Here is a 21,698-nt window from a genome sequence, read left to right on the forward strand (position 1 = left end):
CTACGAATACTACCAATTTCAACCACGACTGCAACGGTACAAATATTATTGAACTTACCTCTACATGTTTGCGCAGGTTTGATGTGGAGTTTTTAGAAGCTGCCAGTTCAGTCTCCCTGGGCAAACACAGCTTACACTGCATAATACAGCTGTTCCCTTTATTACACTTCAACCTAAAGTAGTCCCTCAAACATGGCCAGGGGTTCGCTTCACTTCGGGGTTCAACTTCGGATTCAGAAGGGCTCGCACAGGTGTCTGACAAGTCTGTTGCCATCTTGAGATTTCAGCGCCAGTTTAGTTTCCGTCCCAGAATTCGTAACGGATGTTATTTAAAATGTAGCGAATTACAATTCTTAATACAAAACATACTTAAGTAAAAGTCAAATTACAGGCTGTAAAATCTACTTTAAAAAGTACAAGTACACAAAAAAATTACTCAGTTACAAACAGGGATAAGAGGGCTAACAAACACAGGCTAAACAGGCTAACTAGACAGAACAGAGCTAAACAGGCTAAATATGGTAAACAGACTAAACAGTAAACAGTACTAAACAAAGGCCAAACAGGGATAAGAGGGCTAACAAACACAGGCTAACTAGACAGAACAGAGCTAAACAGGCTAAACAAGACTAAAAACTAACAGGCAAATGCTAAACAGGAAATAACAGAGTTAAACAAGACTAAACAGGACTAAAAGACAAAGGCAAGACAGATAAAAGACAAAGGCAAAAGACAAGCAGAGTGTACGGCAAAAACCAAACAGACAGAGTCACCAGAAATCAAACAGAGTTACCAGAATTGTCTCCAACCAGCCTTTCCCAGAGCCTCTCTTTAATACCCAGCTGATGGGGCTAATTAGCCCAGGGAACCAATCACGAGAGGGGAGCTGGCTGAAGACTGAGGAGAGAAGGGCGTGGCACACTGGAGCACACAGACATAAACAATGCATTTTACAAACTCGGTAGGCTACTTCAAAGACATGCCAGCAATTCGTCCTTTATAATGTACTGTAATTACTGATCTGTACAGTTTAGGATATTCATTTGTACGTCATGATGGTTTAACTGGTTTATTATTTGTGAAATGCTAAACATCATCTGCTTCTCCTGTGTTTTGGGCGTTTTTCATGCATTGTGGCTGAAAATTACTGTCGCAATCTGGCAACCCTTCCCATAGTAGCTCAGTGTTGTCTTAAAAAACAAAAACAAAACACGCTTGAACAGAAGAACGTTCATTTGTAGTTCTAAACATATTTACAGTGGTGTATAAAGTACTGGAAGGCCAGACTTGAGTAAAAGTACAAGTATCTTACCAGAAATTTACTTTGATAGAAATAAAAGTCACCTTTTAGAATATTACTTGAGTGAAAGTCTAAAAGTATCTGATGTTTAATGTACTTAAGTATCAAAAGTAATTTGATATTAAATGTACTTAAGTATTAAAAGTAGAAGTAAAAGGAAATGCTGTTAGTATAAACTGAAGCGGTCATTTTAAATATAAAGATTGTTCTTTTAAGCCTGTAAACCACCTTAACAATGAACCTGTTTTCTTCCTTTCATCTGAACATGATTTGTGTCAATTCATGATCATAATCAACTGTTGACATCACCTGTTTAAAATCATGACATTATTTAGTTGTTTTTTTTAACTTATTACTCGCCCTAAATGTTCCTGTTCCAACGTTTTTAGAATGTGAGTCGATGTAAATGTAAGAAACACTGCAGCTCTTTTATTTGCATTTTCTATACTGTCCCATTTTTTTATTTGGGTAGTATATTTCAATAACAAAATAATAATTTTGGCATAATTAATCTAGAGTTTAACAAAATGTGTGGCACTTTTATCCCTTTAATGATCTGTTCAACCATTATTTTAAATCAGAATATTTGAGTAAAATAAGCTGTATTTAAATCATCTTTTTTGGGCTGTATCTACTCACTGAATGGCATGTGTTCAACTAAAAGAATATTGGTGTTCTTACTTTAAGAAAACATCATTTCTAACTTGAAGCCAACAGCTAAAAAATCATGAATAATTAGTTGGATAAGTTGAGTTCTTGTTGAGAGCATTAAAGGGTTAAAGATGTGCTGCATGTTCCTCAGCACCATGAATCTCTCCTCTACTGCTCTAATACAGAAGTGATCTGAGGAAACATCTGTCTGTAGGTGAGTTTTTGAAAATAATGGACGTGTCTTCATGAGTTTTGCAGTCAATGAATTCCAAACAAATGTAATGATTTATGAAACGTTTTATTAGTGGTTGGAATGTGATCAGTAAAAATGGTAGGTAGATATCTGAACAATGTTAATGCTAATAATATGAAAAAACGCTGATGCTGCAGCTTTACTTTGTTACTCAATGTTAACTTACATCAGTGTGTTGGACGGGGAGCTTCTGAAATCTCCATATTTGCGGGTCTTTGGGTGAACAACGCACTTTTAGAAAACTCCGATAGCGTTTAGAGAACGTTTGCACATGCGCAGTAATGTGTTTCACCACCATCTAACTTACCAAACCAGCGTGCAGTCCGTCACACATCTCACAACATTTAGCTTTATTCTGTAGTAACCAGTAACCAATTTACATACAGCCAATGTAATGGAGTAAAAGTACACCATTTCTTTAGAAAATGTAGTGGAGTAAAAGTGAAAGTTGCCGAAAATTTTTATACTCCAGTAAAGTACAAATACTTAAAAAAACAACTTAAGTACCGTAACGAAGTATTATTACTTCATTACTATACACCACTGCATATTTAGTAGTTCTAACATATTTTTCTTTCTCCCACGATGTTATTTCTCTCTTCTACAGCGTCAATTACATGCAAATGAACCTTATGCAAATTAGGCGATTAGCCGGCAACCTTCTGTTTACTAGTCCAGTACCTTAACCACTGAGCTATCACTGCCCCAGTACAGAGCGTTTATAACCAGTACAGAGCTCTTGTAACCAGTACAGAGCTCTTATAACCAGTACATAGCTTTTATAACCAATACAGAGCGTTTATAACCAGTACAGAGCTCTTATAACCAGTACAGAGCGTTTATAACCAGTACAGAGCTCTTATAACCAGTACAGAGCTCTTATAACCAGTACAGAGCGTTTATACCCAGTACAGAGCTCTTATAACCAGTACAGAGCTCTTATAAGCAGTACAGAGCGTTTATAATCATTACAGAGCGTTTATAACCAGTACAGAGCCATTATAACAGTACAGAGTGTTTATAATCAATACAGAGCGTTTATAACCAGTACAGAGCTCTTATAACAAGTACAGAGCTCTTATTACCAGTACAGAGCGTTTATAACCAGTACAGAACTCTTATAACCAGTACAGAGCATTTATAACCAGTACAGAGCTCTTATAACCAGTACAGAGCTCTTATAACCAGTACTCCGATAGCGTTTAGAGAACGTTTGCACATGCGCAGTAATGTGTTTCACCACCATCTAACTTACCAAACCAGCGTGCAGTCCGTCACACATCTCACAACATTTAGCTTTATTCTGTAGTAACCAGTAACCAATTTACATACAGCCAATGTAATGGAGTAAAAGTACACCATTTCTTTAGAAAATGTAGTGGAGTAAAAGTGAAAGTTGCCGAAAATTTTTATACTCCAGTAAAGTACAAATACTTAAAAAAACAACTTAAGTACCGTAACGAAGTATTATTACTTCATTACTATACACCACTGCATATTTAGTAGTTCTAACATATTTTTCTTTCTCCCACGATGTTATTTCTCTCTTCTACAGCGTCAATTACATGCAAATGAACCTTATGCAAATTAGGCGATGGCGTCATTTAGCGACTTCTAGCGACTTTTAGGACAGCCAATAGCTACTTTCCTTACTGAGGAGTTAGCAACACTGCTCGTATGGAGCTTGATGCTGCTTTTTTATCTTCTAAAGTTCACCTGGTTACATTTTGAGCCAGTTTGCCTCAGCGCCTTAAAAATGGTGAAGTGTGTGATATGACGTGATAAAAGTGACCCGGACAGAATGAAAAACACTTAACGTGAAAAATAAAGCGTAACGCTTGTACTAAAACAACGACCAATGAATTTGGGCAGTACAGAGTGTTTATAACTAGTACAGAGCACTTATAACTGGTACAGAGCTCTTATAACCAGTACAGAGCACTTATAACCAGTACAGAGCACTGATAATCAGTACAGAGCTCTTATAACCAGTACAGAGCACTTATAACCAGTACAGAGCACTTATAATCAGTACAGAGCTCTTATAACCAGTACAGAGCTCTTATAATCAGTACACAGCACTTATAACCAGTACAGAGTAGAGAGCTCTTATAATCAGTACAGAGCTCTTATAACCAGTACAGAGCTCTTACAATTAGTACAGAGCACTTATAACCAGTACAGAGCTCTTATAATTAGTACAGAGCACTTATAACCAGTACATTTACATTTTCAGCATTTAGCAGACGCTTTTATCCAAAGCGACTTACACAATGAGCTGAACACGATGAGCAATTGAGGGTTAAGGGCCTTGCTCAGGGACCCAACAGTGGCAACTTGGTGGTGGCGGGTGTGGAGCCGGCAACCTTCTGTTTACTAGTCCAGTACCTTAACCACTGAGCTATCACTGCCCCAGTACAGAGCGTTTATAACCAGTACAGAGCTCTTGTAACCAGTACAGAGCTCTTATAACCAGTACATAGCTTTTATAACCAATACAGAGCGTTTATAACCAGTACAGAGCTCTTATAACCAGTACAGAGCGTTTATAACCAGTACAGAGCTCTTATAACCAGTACAGAGCTCTTATAACCAGTACAGAGCGTTTATACCCAGTACAGAGCTCTTATAACCAGTACAGAGCTCTTATAAGCAGTACAGAGCGTTTATAATCATTACAGAGCGTTTATAACCAGTACAGAGCCATTATAACAGTACAGAGTGTTTATAATCAATACAGAGCGTTTATAACCAGTACAGAGCTCTTATAACAAGTACAGAGCTCTTATTACCAGTACAGAGCGTTTATAACCAGTACAGAGCTCTTATAACCAGTACAGAGCATTTATAACCAGTACAGAGCTCTTATAACCAGTACAGAGCTCTTATAACCAGTACAGAGCGTTTATAACCAGTACAGAGCTCTTATAACCAGTACAGAGCGTTTATGACAAGTACAGAGCTCTTATAACCAGTACAGGGCATTTATAACCAGTACAGAGCGTTTATACCCAGTATAGAGTGTTTATAACCAGTACAGAGCTCTTATAACCAGTACAGAGCATTTATAACCAGTACAGAGCTCTAATAACCAGTACAGAGCTCTAATAACCAGTACAGAGCTTTTATAACCAGTGCAGAGCGTTTATAACCAGTACAGAGCTCTTATAACTAGTACAGAGCTCTTATAACCAGTACATAGCGTTTATAACCAGTACAGAGCGTTTATAACCAGTACAGAGTCAGGGCGCATCATCCTGCTATAAGAGGCCACAGATATCAGGGAAGCGTCTCCATTAGAGGAGCTCCGTATCAGAGTAACATCCACATGGACGGCAGGACCCGAGGTTTCCCAGCAGAACGTCCACAGGAGCTCGTCTGTTGGATGGGACCACACGGGCCAGCCTTTGCCCCCCACGTGCATCAGTGAGCCTTGGCGCTCATGAACCTGTCGCCGGTTTTCCGCTGTCCCTTCCTTGGAGCACTTTTGATAGATACTGACCCCTGCAGACCAGGATCCAAACGTGCATCCATTTTTCTGCTTCTAGCATCAACTTTGAGGATAAAATGTTCACTTACTGCCTGATCTACCCCCCCCCCCCAACTAACAGGTGCTGTGATGAAGAGATGATCAGTGTTTACTTCAGCTGTCAGTGGTCATAATGTTATGCCTTGTGTGTGTGTGTGTAAATACGTATATGGTAATAGAATAGATTGCCTTTATTTGTCATGTATACATGTACAGGTGTGCAGTATTCCAGCTGTTACGCCCCTGGAGCAAACAGGGTTAAAGGTCTTGCTAAAAGGCAGAACTGGGATTCGAACCCTCAACCTTTGGGTTCTAGCCCGAAGCTCCTCCCACTGGGCCACCACTGTCCCACTCTACACTAGAGGTTAATGATGCTGAGAGCAGCAGTGATGATGATCAGCACCACTCTCAGCTACATGCACACATTGTGACATCATCATGATGACATCACCACACTCCACACCTCTGGTATAAGTTGCTGCGTTTCATGTGTTTGTGCTCATTTGATCTGAGACGCCGAGACAGTAAGCAGCATGAACATGTTCTCCTGTTGGACTCTTCCATCTGACCAAGACGAGCCGCACAGGCGGGTAAACCAACCGGAGAAGAAGGTAAAGAAGAGAAAATGGTGGCAGAGATGCCAGAAGGTAGAGATGCAGGACAGGGAGGGTGAGAAGGGAAACAGGGTAAAGGGTGAAGAGATGGAGCAAGGAGTGGAGCAGAAGGTTTTAGAGGACCAGGCAGACCAAACACCAATGATGGAGAAGCAGGGGGTTCTGGGAAAAAACAAACCTGAGAAGAAAGTAAAGAAGAGAAAATGGTGGCAGAGACGCCAGAAGGTAGAGATGCAGGACGTGGAGGGTGAGAAGGGAAATGAGGTAAAGGGTGAAGAGATGGGGCAAGGAGTGGGGCAGAAGGTTTTAGAGGACCAGGCAGACCAAACACAAAAGATGGAGAAGCAGCAGGTGGTTCTGGGAAAAAACAAACCTGAGAAGGTAGAGATGCAGGTGGCCCCACAGGACCTGGTGGAAGAACCAGAACAGGTCGTTCTAAAGGACCAGAGGAGTAAACCAGTAGACAAGGTGGTTCTGGTTTTTGAGATTGAGATGAAGAAATTAGAGCAGGTGGACCCAGTGGAGCAGGTGGACCCAGTGGAGCAGTTGGACCCAGTGGAGCAGGTGGACCCAGTGGAAAAACCTGACCAGGTCGTGAAAAAGGTAGAGAGGCAGGTGGCCCCGCTGAACCTGGTTGAAGAACCAGAGCAGGTCATCCTGAAGAACCAGTGGATGGGACATGTAAAAAATAAGATTCATTGCATAGAGAATGAGATGAAGAAGGAGGAGAGGCAGGTGGACCCGCTAAACCTGGTGGAAGAACCAGAGCTGGTCATCCTAAAGGACCAGGGGAAGGGACAGGTAAAAAATAGGGTTAGTTTTATAGAGTATAAGCTAAAGAAGGAGGAGAGGCAGGTGGACCCAGTGAATAAAACAGACAAGTTCGTGAAGAAGGAGGAGAGGCAGGTGGACCCAGTGAATAAAACAGACCAGTTCGTGAAGAAGGAGGAGAGGCAGGTGGCCCCGCTGAACCTGGTGGAAGAACCAGACCAGGACATGAAGAAGGATCCAGCAGCTTTGGAGGACAAAATATGGAAACTGAAAGAGCAGAACCTGGATAGAGGAAGCACTGAAGGTACGTTTGAAGGATTGTATAGATAGATGGTGGTGATCTAATAAAGGTGAACATAAAAAATTGAATTAGGTTTCATTTCTCCATCAGATCCACTGAAGAACGTCTCCAAGGTGTCTTCAAACAAACCGGACCACGAGCAGCTGCAGGACGACGTTCTTGTTCCCCCCATCGTTGAAGCCCAACCTGAAGAGTCCGGGGCTCTGATGGAGAGCGCGTGTGAAGATGAAGGTGGGGTTTAAATTCAGAAATACACGTTATACACGCTAGGTGGAGTAACGCTGGAGTTTCCTCTAACACGTGTGCATGTCGGCTCTGTGTTGCTGTGTAGGTGTCCCGATGCCGAAGTCGAGGAGAACCAGCCTGAGAACCAAACGGTTCCAGTTCTTCAATGTCTGAAGCTGAGGTGGTGACGATCCGGAGATCATCCAATCACACGCCGACTTTTCCAACATCAAAATAACAATAAAGTGCCTTCATGAACATGTTGGTTGGTTTGATTTTGTGTACGTTGGGTATTGAGGGTTAAACCAACTAAACAGCAGAGGTGGAAAGAGTAAAGTAAAATAGTAAAAGTACTATTACTTGGATGAATTCTTACTTAAGTACGAGTAAAGTTACTAGACTAAAAATCGACTAAAGTAAAAAGTAACTCATTTAAAATGTACTCAGAGTAAACGTTAGTTACTTTTTTTTAACAGCGCGGGGGGGGGGGTGTCTCATGTGTAATGCAAACAAGACAAGTGGATATACATCTCACAATAAATGTTTTTAATTAAAATATAATAATAAAAAATAAAAACATATTGACAACTACTGTAGATTACTGCTCCTTTATTTGTGTCCATCTTTAGAGCACTACTCTCTGAAATTCTTGTTCAATTTGAGCAGTAGTCGATTTTCCAAGTTAGTGGAGTTTATCCTTGTTGGCTTTTCAGTGAACAGCGGTCCAGCACAGTTGAAGAGACGCTCACAGGCGGCTGAGGCAGGCAGACCAGTGTTGAGTTTTAGAGAAAGCTTTTTGATGTGTGGAAATGAATTTAGCAGATCTATCTTATTTGAGGTACAGGCAAGGTACCCATCCAGTTCTCCTGTACCTTGTGACTTTTTGGACTTTAATGAGAAGAAGAAAAAATCATCTTCATCTGATGAATTTTGCCTGACTTGCTCCAACACAGCCTCTGCCATCTGGTCAAGGTGTGGTCTCACATAGACCAGAGCTATTGAGTGACAAACACACAACACCACACACTGAAGAGTTCTGACAATTAAGTTGATTAATGTGGCAACAAGAGTTTGTCATAATACAGAAACTATAATAACTACAACTTGTGCAGAAAGACTAGATGCATTTATTACAAAAGAAACAAAGTGGACAGGACTAGGATTAATAAAAAAAAATAATACCTGCTTCTCTGATATCAGCCCTCTCAGTCCAGGTCTCAGACTGAAGGATGTTTAAAGCCTGCACCACAGGCTTCATCACAGGACAGTACTCAGTCAGGAAAGCGACTTCAACCGGACTCGACCTGTATGACATAAAGTAAATGTAGACAACTTGTAGTAAATTTCCTGCAGGAATAGATGTGGAATGTCTAGTCAAATAGCATCCTCCCCCTTCTCTTCTATGATACGTATGATTCTCTCCACAGCCATGTATGGTGAGTTCCACCGAGTTGGACATGGCCGAATGAGATGGAGCTTGCAATTATCTTCCACAAATTCTGCTGCCATGTATGACCGACCCGATTTGTTCCAGATTGCTTGGCATTTCGCAAAGGCTGCACGTGATAGCCGTTTGTATGTATCATTCTTCTCTTCTGCCATGGCAGCATCTGTATTCGCAACTAAGTTTAACAGGTGGCAGGCACATCTTTGATGTGGAGGAAGCTGGTACTCAAGACCGTTGTCTTGTTCCAGGATGCTGAATGCGTCCATGTATTCAGCTTTGGGCTCCTCAGAAGAAGAGTCTTGGTCTGACTCTGCTTCCTCAGGTTGGCTTTGCTCACCAAACACACTGAATGCTTTAATGAAGTTTGAGCCACTGTCTGTTGTGGTTCTTACCACTTTCCCCCTTATTTCGTATTGGCAATGAATGTCATCAAGGGCACTCGCTAAGACATCAAATGTGTGGGACCCTTTCAAACTCTTGCAAGCAAGTGCAGCAGATTTCCTCTCCAAGGTTTCCTCATCTATCCAGCGAGTTGTGACCCATATGGAACTTTGCTGGTGTGCTGTCCAACAATCTGTAGTGGTGGCGACATAGCTGACTTTACTGAGGTGTGACATCAAAGTCTTCCTCATCTAATGGGCAGCTTCCTCTGCTCTGGTCCGGACAGTGGGTCTGGAAATGACCTTGCATTGCAGGTTCAGTGTCAATATAAGTACTTTAAGAGCAGGTTGTTCAACCACAGAAAATGGATGAAGACCCTCACAAATAAAGTAAATAATGAGCCTGTCAACCTTTGCCTGTGGCACGTGTCTGTTTGCACCCACTGCCATCACATCATTTATTTTTGCTTGCTTGCATGGGGTGTCTGGTGGTTCCTGGGTTCGCTTCCGTGTTGTCACAAGGTCACTAAAGGCCTTCAGCTTTGATGGATGTTTCCTCTGTGAACAAAATAGTTTACAGTGGGGCCAAAAAGTATTTAGTCAGTCACTGATTGTGCAAGTTCTCCTACTTAGAAAGATGAGAGAGGTCTGTAATTTTCATCATAGGTACACTTCAACTATGAGAGACAAAATGAGAAAAAAAAATCCAGGAAATCACATTGTAGGATTTTTAAAGAATTTATTTGTAAATTATGGTGGAAAATAAGTATTTGGTCACCCACAAACAAGCAAGATTTCTGGCTCTCACAGACCTGTAACTTCTTCTTTAAGAAGCTCTTCTGTCCTCCACTCGTTACCTGTATTAATGGCACCTGTTTGACCTCGTTATCTGTATAAAAGACACCTGTCCACAGCCTCAAACAGTCAGACTCCAAACTCAACCATGGCCAAGACCAACGAGCTTTCGCAGGACACCAGGAAGAAATTTGTAGACCTGCACCAGGCTGGGAAGAGTGACTACAATAGGCAAGCAGGTTGGTGTGAATAAATCAACTGTGGTAGCAATTGTAAGAAAAAATCCCAGAACTACACAGAGGGACCTGATGAATGACCTGCAGAGAGCTGGGACCAAAGTAACAAAGGCTACCATCAGTAACACACTACGCCGAGAGGGACTCAAATCCTGCAGTGCCAGGCGTGTCCCCCTGCTTAAGCCAGTACATGTCCAGGCCTGTCTGAAGTTTGCCAGAGAGCATATGGATGATCCAGAAGAGGATTGGGAGAATATCATGTGGTCAGATGAAACCAAAATGGAACTTTCGTGTTTGAAGGAAGAAGAATGCTGAGTTGCATCCCAAGAACACCATACCTACTGTGAAGCATGGGGGTGGAAACATCATGCTTTGGGGCTGTATTTCTGCAAAGGGGACAGGACGACTGATCCATGTTAAGGGAAGAATGAACGGGGCCATGTATCGTGAGATTTTAAGCCAAAACCTTAAATAACCATCAGTGAGAGCATTGAAGATGGAACGTGGCTGGGTCTTCCAGCATGACAATGATCCCAAACACACCGCTCGGGCAACGAAGGAGTGGCTCCATAAAAAGCATTTCAAGGTCCTGGAGTGGCCTAGCAAGTCTCCAGCCCTCAACCCCAGAGAAAATTTGTGGAGGGAGTTGAAAGTCTGTGTTGCCCAGCGACAGCCCCAAAACACCACTGCTCTAGAGGAGATCTGCATGGAGGAATGGGCCAAAATACCAGCTACAGTGTGTGCAAACCTAGGGAAGACTTACAGGAAACGTTTGACCTCTGTCATTGCCAACAAAGGTTATGTTACAAAGTATTGAGTTGAACTTTTGTTATTGACCAAATACTTATTTTCCACCATAATTTACAAATAAATTCTTTAAAAAATCCTACAATGTGATTTCCTGGATTTTTTTTTTCTCATTTTGTCTCTCATAGTTGAAGTGTATCTATGATGAAAATTACAGACCTCTCTCATCTTTCTAAGTAGGAGAACTTGCACAATCAGTGGCTGACTAAATACTTTTTGGCCCCACTGTATATGTTCACATTAAAACACACATTTACTATATATGCTTTGTCTGTTATACTGACTTGTGACTTGACTGTATTTTGTAACTTGTGAACATCTCTGCTGTGATGGGTGTGTGAGAGACATTTCCAGTTAATGCCTGAATCTTCAGATTTGATGTCCAACAAATGTATGTGGAGGTGTCTACATACTTCTGACAATGTTTAACCACACTAAACCCTGTTGAAATAAATCAGTTCTTGTTGAACATCAGGGCCTGACAAATGTCTTTTAGCTAAATTGGCAGAAATGTTAAAAATCAAACTCCATTTGTTTTGTGGAAAACCTTCCCAGAAGAGTGGAGACTGTTATTCCCTCTCTATATTGATGACTGATTTTAAAATACATTGTCCTGCATGGTCATGGTCAGGTGTTCACATACTTTTAGTCATGTTTTTAGTTTTTCAAGTACATCATTCATGTGTTTTAGCTGTCAGTTCTATGACCACAAGGTGGCAGTATTACATCTATGAGTGTTACATTCAGACATTTCATCATTTTAATACAACCACAGACGAAAATGACTAAAGATCAAAGACTTTTGATAGATGCAATTTTAGAATATATTTAAATGTTCTTCACACCTCAGACATAATAATAAAGTGTAATAATGAATGAAGGAGCATAAATATGTGGACGTGGTTGGTGTTGAGAGGAACAATCTGAGATAACTCCTTCACAAAACCTTCATATTGCTGTTTGAGAGTGGAATCACCTCTGAACTTTAACTTCTGGTTTAGAGAAAATATCTAGTGTTGGTATTACTGATGTTCTCCTTATTCACATGTATTTACTCTGAGGTCTGATCTTTCCTCCTGAAAGTGAATAAAAGAACGTGTGTATGTGTGATGACCTTCAATGCTTCATTTCTTCATGATTTCTCAGTGTTACAGCAAGTAGTGTTTATTCACATTTCTAAAGGGGTGCAGCTTTAATTTTAGGAAGTAAAACCAGCCCCCCAACAACCAACCAAAATCAGCTAATTATAATGAGTAGAAGCTAAAGTGAGAGAACATGGGGGTGAAAGTAAGATTTGCATGAAGACGGCTGAGTGATCTGCTTTCTCCCAGAATAGAGCAGCACTTTCACCAGATGTTCAACTTCCTTCATCCAAACTCACTGAAGCACAACACACAGCACTGAATCTCCAGCTAAAGATCTTCTCTCCTAACACTCATCATGATGATGAACTAGAAGAAAAGACCAGACAATGTCCAAAATCAAGCTTTATTTCAGCACAGCAAAACTACAGGAAGAGCAACAGGACACTGAACAGAGGAAAGACAGAAATGCAGCATTGTGTAGAACTGAAACTCCATTGTAGAAGCATGTGGAAGTGTCTCCATGTTCAGTTCTATCTGGGAGCTGCTAGCCTTCACACTGGTTCTTTCTGAATACGACGGGATGATCGACACCACCGTGAGAGACCTTACAGCCAAACTCCTCCCCCTTTTCCCACTGTGCTTTGCTGAGGGTCAGGGTGCTGCCACGCCTCCAACTGCCCTCTTTCAGCTCTTCTGCTCCGGTCACCACTCCATCCTGCACCACTGTGCCGTCCACCGTCCAGCTCACCAGCGCCCCCTGTGGAGAGTAACCAGACAGCAGGCAGAGCAGCGAGGCCGATCCCTCAGACAGCTGCAGAGAGGAGGGAGGGAGCAGAGACACGGACGGCTTCACCGTGGGACCGGCTGTACAGGAGAAACAGAACAAAAAGTCCCATTTAGAAACGTTTCCACATCATTTCCTCCTTACTGCTTATTAAGCATCCAGACTGGAAACCTTCATCTGTGTTCAATCATCAATGCAGTGCTGCTGCACACTGTTCTCACATCACTGCAGTTCAGTAGAAACATCTGCAAGCTTCTGTTAGCACAGATTCAATATCAACTCTTATTACTTTAGCATTCAACACAACTGACTGCAGCACATCCAGATGTAGCTGATTACAGAAATATTCATTGTTTAGCACAAACACACAGCAGCATTCGTCTGGATTTTACATCAGCACCAGTCACTCGTACCAGTTTACACCAAACTTCATCAACCAGAGACCAGCTTTATATTTACCATCAAAAACACCTGCGCATTTATATGCACAAGTATTTAGTAAAGGTTGAATATTTAGTAATTGTATATACAGTGGTACCTTAACTTAATGTCATTTGGTTCTGGGCATGGCACTGAGTTTCAAGGTATTTTTCCCATAAGGATGTTTGTAAAACCTGTTAATGTGTTTCATGGTTCTGTGGAACTGCATATATTTCATTATGTGAATATTTTATTATATATATTACAAATAATATTATAATATTATATTCCATTACCAACAATTTATTCCTGTAGCAAATGTTGTTTACAATCACCATATTACATTTTTAGCTTCTAACTAATTCTGATCTGGAGTTATAGAAGTAAAAAGAGTCCATGTTGGTCTCCAAAAGTCTCCAAGAAGAAAAACAAGTGGATTAAATCCCTGATGTAACAACACACTGATGTAGATTTGGTCTCAATTTGAAGAAGAGAAGCTCAGGTAAGCAGCGGGTATGATTTTATGATGCTCTGTGGTTGATCTGGGTCGCGGTGCTGCTGTTTATTGTGCACTTTCCTTTTGCAATGATAGCAAAGCATTATCATGATCACGGACAGCATTAATGTGAACAAAGCGACAGTCCCACACAGTTCCAGTTTAAGCTAAAAGTCGAGTTTAAAGGTACAAATTTCTCCACGAAGGGCGTCAAGTTTCAAAGATTTCAAGTTTAGGGGACGTCGAGTTACAAGGTACCACAGTATTTATTGAAGGTTAAATATTCAGTTACTGTTTATTTATTGTTATTAATACTTATTTTTTCTCTTGTTTATCTGAAGATTAATAAATGATATTAAAAATAAAAATAAATAAAACTACTTACTGATGCTGAGTTTGGTTCCTCCACCAAAAGTGTAGCACAGTGATACATTCCAATGAAGCCGTCGTACAAAAACCTCTGTTCCACTCCAGTGATTCCACACACACACACACACACACACACACACACACACACACACACACACTATAAGAGCTGTAGTTCTGATCAGACTGGGTTCAGGACTTTCAGAGTCACTGAGACGCAGCACAATGATGAAGGTTCTGATTCTACTGCTGAATACACTCGGCCTCCTCACTCAACGTGAGATTCACTGTTTATTTACTATCTTCATATCAGTCCTCCAACATCAGCGCTCACCATCACCGTCTCTTTATCACCTTCAACTTTTCTCTCTTCTTCTCTTTAGAGTCGTTTGGAGAAATCATCATGACTCAAACTCCAGGATCTCACTCGGTTTCTCCAGGACAAACTGTTACCATCAACTGCAGAGCCAGTCAGGGCATTAGCAGCTACCTTAACTGGTACCAGCAGAAACCTGGAAAAGCTCCTAAACTCCTGATTTATTATGCATCTACTCGTCAGTCTGGGATTTCTGAACGTTTTAGTGGAAGTGGATCTGGTGCAGAATATTCTCTAAAAATCACTGGAGTCCAGGCTGAAGATGCAGGAGATTATTATTGTCAGAACTATTACAGCACCTTCACACAGTGTTATTTACTGGTACAAAAACCTCCCTCAGCTGTAGAGGAAGTTCTCTGAAACACACACTGATCTGAGAACATCTGCAGAGCTGCTAAAGCTGCACTCCACTGAACATCATCATCTACAAAGCACTACAGTACTGAGCATGTTCCTCTATTTGTGGTGTTCTCCTCACTGTGGAACAGGGATTCTCATCAGCACATGGAACATCTCACTAGTAGAATGAAGGTTTGAGATGAAGCAGCAGTGCTAGAAGAGATGATATGAATGAAACCATCATGACATGTTATGTGGATTAAGAATGGGAGTCACTCAAGTTCATATGCGTGCGAAGGCAGACGAGCAAATACTTTTGGCAATATAGTGTATAGTGCAATGTGAGTTTTTCCAATATTGTGCAGCCCTAGTATGGAAGCAGCATATCAGTGTCCTTTAGATTACTACCTATGTGTTTTGAATTTTGACCCTGGTACTGACACACCCCCATACCATGACAGACCCTGGCACTGACACACCCCCATACCATGACAGACCCTGGTACTGACACACCCCCATACCATGACACACCCTGGTACTGACACACCCCCATACCATGACAGACCCTGGCACTGACACACCCCCATACCATGACAGACCCTGGTACTGACACACCCCCATACCATGACACACCCTGGTACTGACACACCCCCATACCATGATACACCCTGGTACTGACACACCCCCATACCATGACAGACCCTGGTCCTGACACACCCCATACCATGACACACCCTGGCTTTTGGACTTGTTGCTAATAACAGTCTGGATCTTTTCCGTCTTTGGTCCGGAGCACACGGCGTCCATTTGTTCCAAAAAAGACCTGGATTGCTGATATATCTGACCACAAGACACGTTTCCACTGTGTGATGGTCCATCCTAGATGCCCCCGAGCCCAGAGAAGTCGACACCGCTTCAGGACATGGTTAACATAAGGCTTCTTTATTGCACTGATTTCGGGTTGTAAATTCAGGCTCGTCAGGGACAGTTTAACTGTTTTCGGTACATGGAGGGAGACGTTGCCAGCGTGCTAGCGGGTTGTGCAGCCTCAGCCCATCGGTTTGAACATCCTGATGCTAACTGTGTTAGCTTAGTGAGCTAAAACTGTGTCTAAATAATCTGCCTCATGAGTTTCATGTCTTATTAGAATCCTCTCTACTGAGGCAGCTGATCAGGTAGGTAGTGGCAGCAGGGCAGCTCACATTATTTTCATTATATAATTTTGTAAGTGTTAAATGAAACGTACACCTGCGCTCACATCAATCTCTGGAGGTCGGCAGTGATCCTTTACAATTTTGCCTCCTGATTTTTTGCCCCCCATCCACAAGCTCTGTCATAAATGCCCCTCAAGGGCACGAGAGAAGGACGTGCCGCATTTTTCATGTCAGGGTGCACGTTTTCTTTTCGGCTCTTTAGCTTTTATCATCAGCCGTAAAACGCGTTGGGCTATCAGGCGCCGCCGTCTCACCCATGACTGATATAATTGATGCTAACTTGCTGATTTAAAGCCACACGCACTGAGCTTGAATTGATCCTGGACCGGAGAGATCAGGGTCATTAATACTGTCAAATCTGGGACTGTACAGGGTGTGGACGAGCATCAGCTTGATGGACATCCCATTCCGATACCAATGCCATAAATATACAAATATACAAATACCTCCACCCATGTTTCCATAAGATTTTGCAGTGTGTCTGTTGGAATTTGTGCTAATTGTGACAAAATAGAAATAAAAAAGCTTGGCTTGTACTCGATTGAGGCTAATATCATCCTTACTGTGAAACATGGTGGTGGCAGCATCAGTCTATAAAGGTGCTTTCTCAGTGGCAGGGACTGGGGCTAATACAAATATAGTAATAATAATCCACTGATCAGGTATAACATTATGACCACCTTCCTAATATAGTGTTGGTCCCTCGCTTTTGCTGCCAAAACAGCCCTGACCCGTCAAGGCATGGACTCCACACCACCTGGCAACACGATGTCAGCAGCAGCTCCTGTAACTCCTGTAAGTTGTGAGGTGGAGCCTCCATGGATCGGACTTGTTTGTCCAGCACGTCCCACAGATGCTCGATCGGATCGAGATCTGGGGAATTTGGAGGCCAGGTCGACACCTCAAACTGGTTGTTTTGCTCCTCAAACCGTTCCTGAAGCATTTTAGTTTTGTGCTGAAAGAGGCCACAGATATCAGGGAAGCGTCTCCATGAGAGGGTGAACATGGTCTACAACAATGCTTAGGTAGGAGCTACGTGTCAAAGTAACATCCACATGGATGGCAGGACCCGAGGTTTCCCAGCAGAACGTCGCCCAAAGCATCACACTGCCTCCGCCGGCTTGCCTTCTTCCCACAATGCATCCTGGTGCCGTGTGTTCCCCGGGTAAGCGACACACACACACCCGGATGTCCACGTGATGTAAAAAAAAACCTGATTCATCAGACCAGACCACCTTCTTCCATTGCTCCGTGGTCCAGTTCTGATGTGCACATGCCCATTGTTGGTGCTTTCAGTGGTGGACAGGGGTCAGCATGGGCACCCTGACTGATCTGCAGCAACAAACTGTGATGCTCTGTGTATTCTGACACCTTTCTATCAGAACCAGCATGAACTTCTTCAGCAGTTTGAGCTACAGGAGCTCGTCTGTTGGATCGGATCACACGGGCCATCAATGAGCCTTGGCCGCTCATGACCCTGACACTGGTTTACCACTGTTCCCTCTTTGGAGCACTTTTGATAGATACTGACCACTGCAGACCGGGACACACTCCACAAGAGCTGCAGTTTTGGAGATGCTCTGACCCAGTCGTCTAGCCATCACAATTTGGCCCTCGTCAAACTCGCTCAGATCCTCACGCTCACTAACTGCTTCTAACATCAACTTTGAGGATAAAATGTTCACTTGCTGTCTAATATATACCCCCCCCCCAACTAACAGGTGCTGTGATGAAGAGATAATCAGTGTTATTCACTTCAGCTGTCAGTGGTCATAATGTTATGCCTTGTGTGTGTGTGTGTGTGTGTGTGTGTGTGTACATACGTATATGGTAATAGAATAGATTGCCTTTATTTGTCATGTATACATGTACAGGTGTGCAGTATTCCAGCTGTTACGCCCCTGGAGCAAACAGGGTTAAAGGTCTTGCTAAAAGGCAGAACTGGGATTCGAACCCTCAACCTTTGGGTTCTAGCCCGAAGCTCCTCCCACTAGGCCACCACTGTCCCACTCTACACTAGAGGTTAATGATGCTGAGAGCAGCAGTGATGATGATCAGCACCACTCTCAGCTACATGCACACATTGTGACATCATCATGATGACATCACCACACTCCACACCTCTGGTATAAGTTGCTGCGTTTCATGTGTTTGTGCTCATTTGATCTGAGACGCCGAGACAGTAAGCAGCATGAACATGTTCTCCTGTTGGACTCTTCCATCTGACCAAGACGAGCCGCACAGGCGGGTAAACGAACCGGAGAAGAAGGTAAAGAAGAGAAAATGGTGGCAGAGACGCCAGAAGGTAGAGATGCAGGACGTGGAGGGTGAGAAGGGAAACGGGGTAAAGGGTGAAGAGATGGGGCAAGGAGTGGAGCAGAAGGTTTTAGAGGACCAGGTAGACCAAACACCAAAGATGGAGAAGCAGGTGGTTCTGGGAAAAAACAAACCTGAGAAGAAAGTAAAGAAGAGAAAATGGTGGCAGAGACGCCAGAAGGTGGAGATGCAGGACGTGGAAGGTGAGAAGGGAAATGGGGTAAAGGGTGAAGAGATGGGGCAAGGAGTGGGGCAGAAGGTTTTAGAGGACCAGGCAGACCAAACACCAAAGATGGAGAAGCAGGTGGTTCTGGGAAAAAACAAACCTGAGAAGGTAGAGATGCAGGTGGCCCCACTGGAGCTGGTGAAAGAACCAGAACAGGTCGTTCTAAAGGACCAGAGGAGGAAACCAGTAGACAAGGTGGTTCTGGTTTTTGAGATTGAGATGAAGAAGTTAGAGCAGGTGGACCCAGTGGAGCAGGTGGACCCAGTGGAGCAGGTGGACCCAGTAGAGCAGGTGGACTCAGTGGAGCAGGTGGACCCAGTGGAGCAGGTGGACCCAGTAGAGCAGGTGGACTCAGTGGAGCAGGTGGACCCAGTGGAAAAACCTGACCAGGTCGTGAAAAGTGTAGAGAAACAGATGGCCCCGCTGAACCTGGTTGAAGAACCAGAGCAGGTCATCCTGAAGAACCAGTGGATGGGACATGTAAAAAATAAGATTCATTGCATAGAGAATGAGATAAAGAAGGCAGAGGGGCAGATGGTCCAGCTGAACCTGGTGGAAGAACCAGAGCTGGTCATCCTAAAGGACCAGGGGAAGGGACAGGTAAAAAATAGGGTGTGTTTTATACAGAATGAGATAAAGAAGGAGGAGAGGCAGGTGGACCCGCTAAACCTGGTGGAAGAACCAGAGCTGGTCATCCTAAAGGACCAGGGGAAGGGACAGGTAAAAAATAGGGTTAGTTTTATAGAGTATAAGCTAAAGAAGGAGGAGAGGCAGGTGGACCCAGTGAATAAAATAGACCAGTTCGTGAAGAAGGAGGAGAGGCAGGTGGCCCCGCTGAACCTGGTGGAAGAACCAGACCAGGACATGAAGAAGGATCCAGCAGCTTTGGAGGACAAAATATGGAAACTGAAAGAGCAGAACCTGGATAGAAGATGCACTGAAGGTACGTTTGAAGGATTTTATAGATAGATGGTGGTGATCTAATAAAGGTGAACATTAAAAATGGAATTAGGTTTCATTTCTCCATCAGATCCACTGAAGAACGTCTCAGAGGTGTCTTCAAACAAACCAGACCCCCAGCAGCTGCAGGACGACGTTCTTGTTCTCATCGTCGAAGCCCAACCTGAAGAGTCCGGGGCTCTGATGGAGAGCGCGTGTGAAGATAAAGGTCTGGTTTAGATTCAGAAATACACGTTATACACGCTAGGTGGAGTAACGTTGGAGTTTCCTGTAACACGTGTGCATGTCGGCTCTGTGTTGCTGTGTAGGTGTCCCGATGCCGAAGTCGAGGAGAACCAGCCTGAGAACCAAACGGTTCCAGTTCTTCAACGTCTGAAGCTGAGGTGGTGACGGTCCGGAGATCATCCAATCACACGCCGACTTTTCCAACATCAAAATAACAATAAAGTGCCTTCATGAACATGTTGGTTGGTTTGATTTTGTGTACGTTGGGTATTGAGGGTCGACCGATGAATCAAATCAAATCAAAGTTTATTTGTCACATACATGGTACACAGTACAACTGGCAGTGAAATGCTTTAGTGACTGCTCCGCCACAGTCATTACAAAAACTACAAAATAGTTAAAAAATATATTATACAAAAAATATAGAATGTTTTTAAAAGTAAGAATTTAGAAACATTAGAAAAATTAACAATATAAAATTACCAATATAAAAACAATATAAAATTAAAAATTAACAATATAATTTAAAAAAGCAATTTAAAGTAAACATTAGAAAAATTACCAATATAAAATTACCAATAAAAAAAAAAAATAAAATTAAAAATTAACTATATAATTAAAAAAAAGCAATTTAAAGTAAACATTAGAAAAATGATCAATATAATTAAAAAGGGCAATTTAAAGTGACAAGTAGTGCAGAAACTGTGCAACATAATGCTACATAATGCTATACAGATGTGCTAAATAATAAATACTCAAATACTAATCTATACATATACATACACTTATATACTCATATACATATACTTATAAACACATACATATGTCCACATATATACACATACATATACGTATAAATTAGATTGTGCAAGTTGTGTAAATTGGTCCTAAATGCTATTTTGGTTGAGGACTCGAATAGCTTGTGGGAAAAAGCTTCTTCTCATCCTCTCCGTTTTGGCTTTAAGAGCACAAAAACGCTTCCCAGATTGTAACAAAGAAAACAGTCCATTACTGGGATGACTGGGGTCCTTTACTATCTTCCTGGCCCTTGTCCAGCACGTTTCCTGTATATGGACTGCAGGTCAGGAAGCTCAGTCCGTAGAGCCGCCCGTTCTGCTTGGTGCTGTTTCCGAACCAGGTTGTGATGTTTCCCGTTATGATGGATTCAATAATGCAGGTGTAGAAGTTACAAAGCTCCTTGGATGGTAGTTTGAAGTCCCTTAAGCGTCTGAGGTGATAAAGACGCTGACGGGCCTTCTTTGCCAGCGCAGTGGTGTGGCAGGACCATGACAGGTCCTCAGAGATGTGAACTCCAAGGTACTTGAAATTGTCTACTCTTTCCACTGCGGTACCACTGATCATAACGAGGTGATAGTTCCTCTCCTGCTTTATGCTGCAGTCCACTATCAGCTCCTTTGTCTTGCTGACGTTAAGGAGTAGATTGTTGTCCTGGCACCAGTCCTCCAGGTGTTTAATCTCCTCTAGGTAGGCCCTCTCATCGTTGTTAGAGATCAGGCCCACCACAACAGTGTCGTCAGCAAACTTGACAATGGTGGTAGAGCTGGAAGTGGCCACACAGTCA

The 21,698-nt window shown here is 42.5% G+C and overlaps 2 protein-coding genes and 2 gene segments (V, D, J or C); 3 read left to right on the plus strand and 1 right to left on the minus strand.

Moving 5' to 3' along the window:
- Positions 1-21,698, plus strand: part of LOC134317566 (Ig kappa chain V region 12F2-like) — a 65,915-nt gene that overhangs the window by 12,783 nt on the left and 31,434 nt on the right.
- Positions 6,119-7,902, plus strand: LOC134317140 (calponin homology domain-containing protein DDB_G0272472-like). 2 transcript variants are annotated; one of them, XM_062997867.1, is made up of 5 exons: positions 6,119-6,875; positions 6,912-7,202; positions 7,254-7,422; positions 7,510-7,650; positions 7,751-7,902. In XM_062997867.1, the coding sequence occupies exons 1-5, from the start codon at positions 6,267-6,269 to the stop codon at positions 7,816-7,818; spliced, it is 1,278 nt and encodes a 425-aa protein (XP_062853937.1). In that variant the 5' UTR covers positions 6,119-6,266; the 3' UTR covers positions 7,819-7,902. The 2 variants fall into 2 exon arrangements, with proteins under 2 accessions (XP_062853937.1, XP_062853929.1); XM_062997859.1 differs by having other exon boundaries at positions 6,119-7,202.
- Positions 12,791-21,698, minus strand: part of LOC134317874 (Ig kappa chain V-III region MOPC 63-like) — a 37,171-nt gene continuing 28,263 nt past the window's right edge. The window contains 2 exon segments of the V gene segment in view: positions 12,791-13,258; positions 14,480-14,514. Coding sequence covers positions 12,939-13,258; positions 14,480-14,514 — 355 coding nt within the window.
- On the plus strand, positions 18,278-20,351 carry LOC134317093 (probable serine/threonine-protein kinase kinX). Its single transcript, XM_062997791.1, has 3 exons — positions 18,278-19,874; positions 19,962-20,099; positions 20,200-20,351. Exons 1-3 carry the CDS (start codon positions 18,581-18,583, stop codon positions 20,265-20,267), a joined length of 1,500 nt encoding a protein of 499 aa, XP_062853861.1. The 5' UTR covers positions 18,278-18,580; the 3' UTR covers positions 20,268-20,351.

This window comes from Trichomycterus rosablanca, chromosome 1, assembly GCF_030014385.1.
Source record: "Trichomycterus rosablanca isolate fTriRos1 chromosome 1, fTriRos1.hap1, whole genome shotgun sequence".
In the NCBI taxonomy this organism is placed as follows: Eukaryota; Metazoa; Chordata; class Actinopteri; order Siluriformes; family Trichomycteridae; genus Trichomycterus; species Trichomycterus rosablanca.

Coding starts and splice junctions, on each gene's coding strand:
- LOC134317140 (XM_062997859.1), top strand. CDS start 6,267: ATGAACATGTTCTCCTGTTGGACTCTTCCATCTGACCAAGACGAGCCG. Junction 7,203..7,253: donor TAAAGAAGGAGGAGAGGCAG/GTGGACCCAGTG, acceptor GAGGAGAGGCAG/GTGGACCCAGTGAATAAAAC. Junction 7,423..7,509: donor GGATAGAGGAAGCACTGAAG/GTACGTTTGAAG, acceptor TTTCTCCATCAG/ATCCACTGAAGAACGTCTCC.
- LOC134317093 (XM_062997791.1), top strand. CDS start 18,581: ATGAACATGTTCTCCTGTTGGACTCTTCCATCTGACCAAGACGAGCCG. Junction 19,875..19,961: donor GGATAGAAGATGCACTGAAG/GTACGTTTGAAG, acceptor TTTCTCCATCAG/ATCCACTGAAGAACGTCTCA. Junction 20,100..20,199: donor GAGCGCGTGTGAAGATAAAG/GTCTGGTTTAGA, acceptor GTTGCTGTGTAG/GTGTCCCGATGCCGAAGTCG.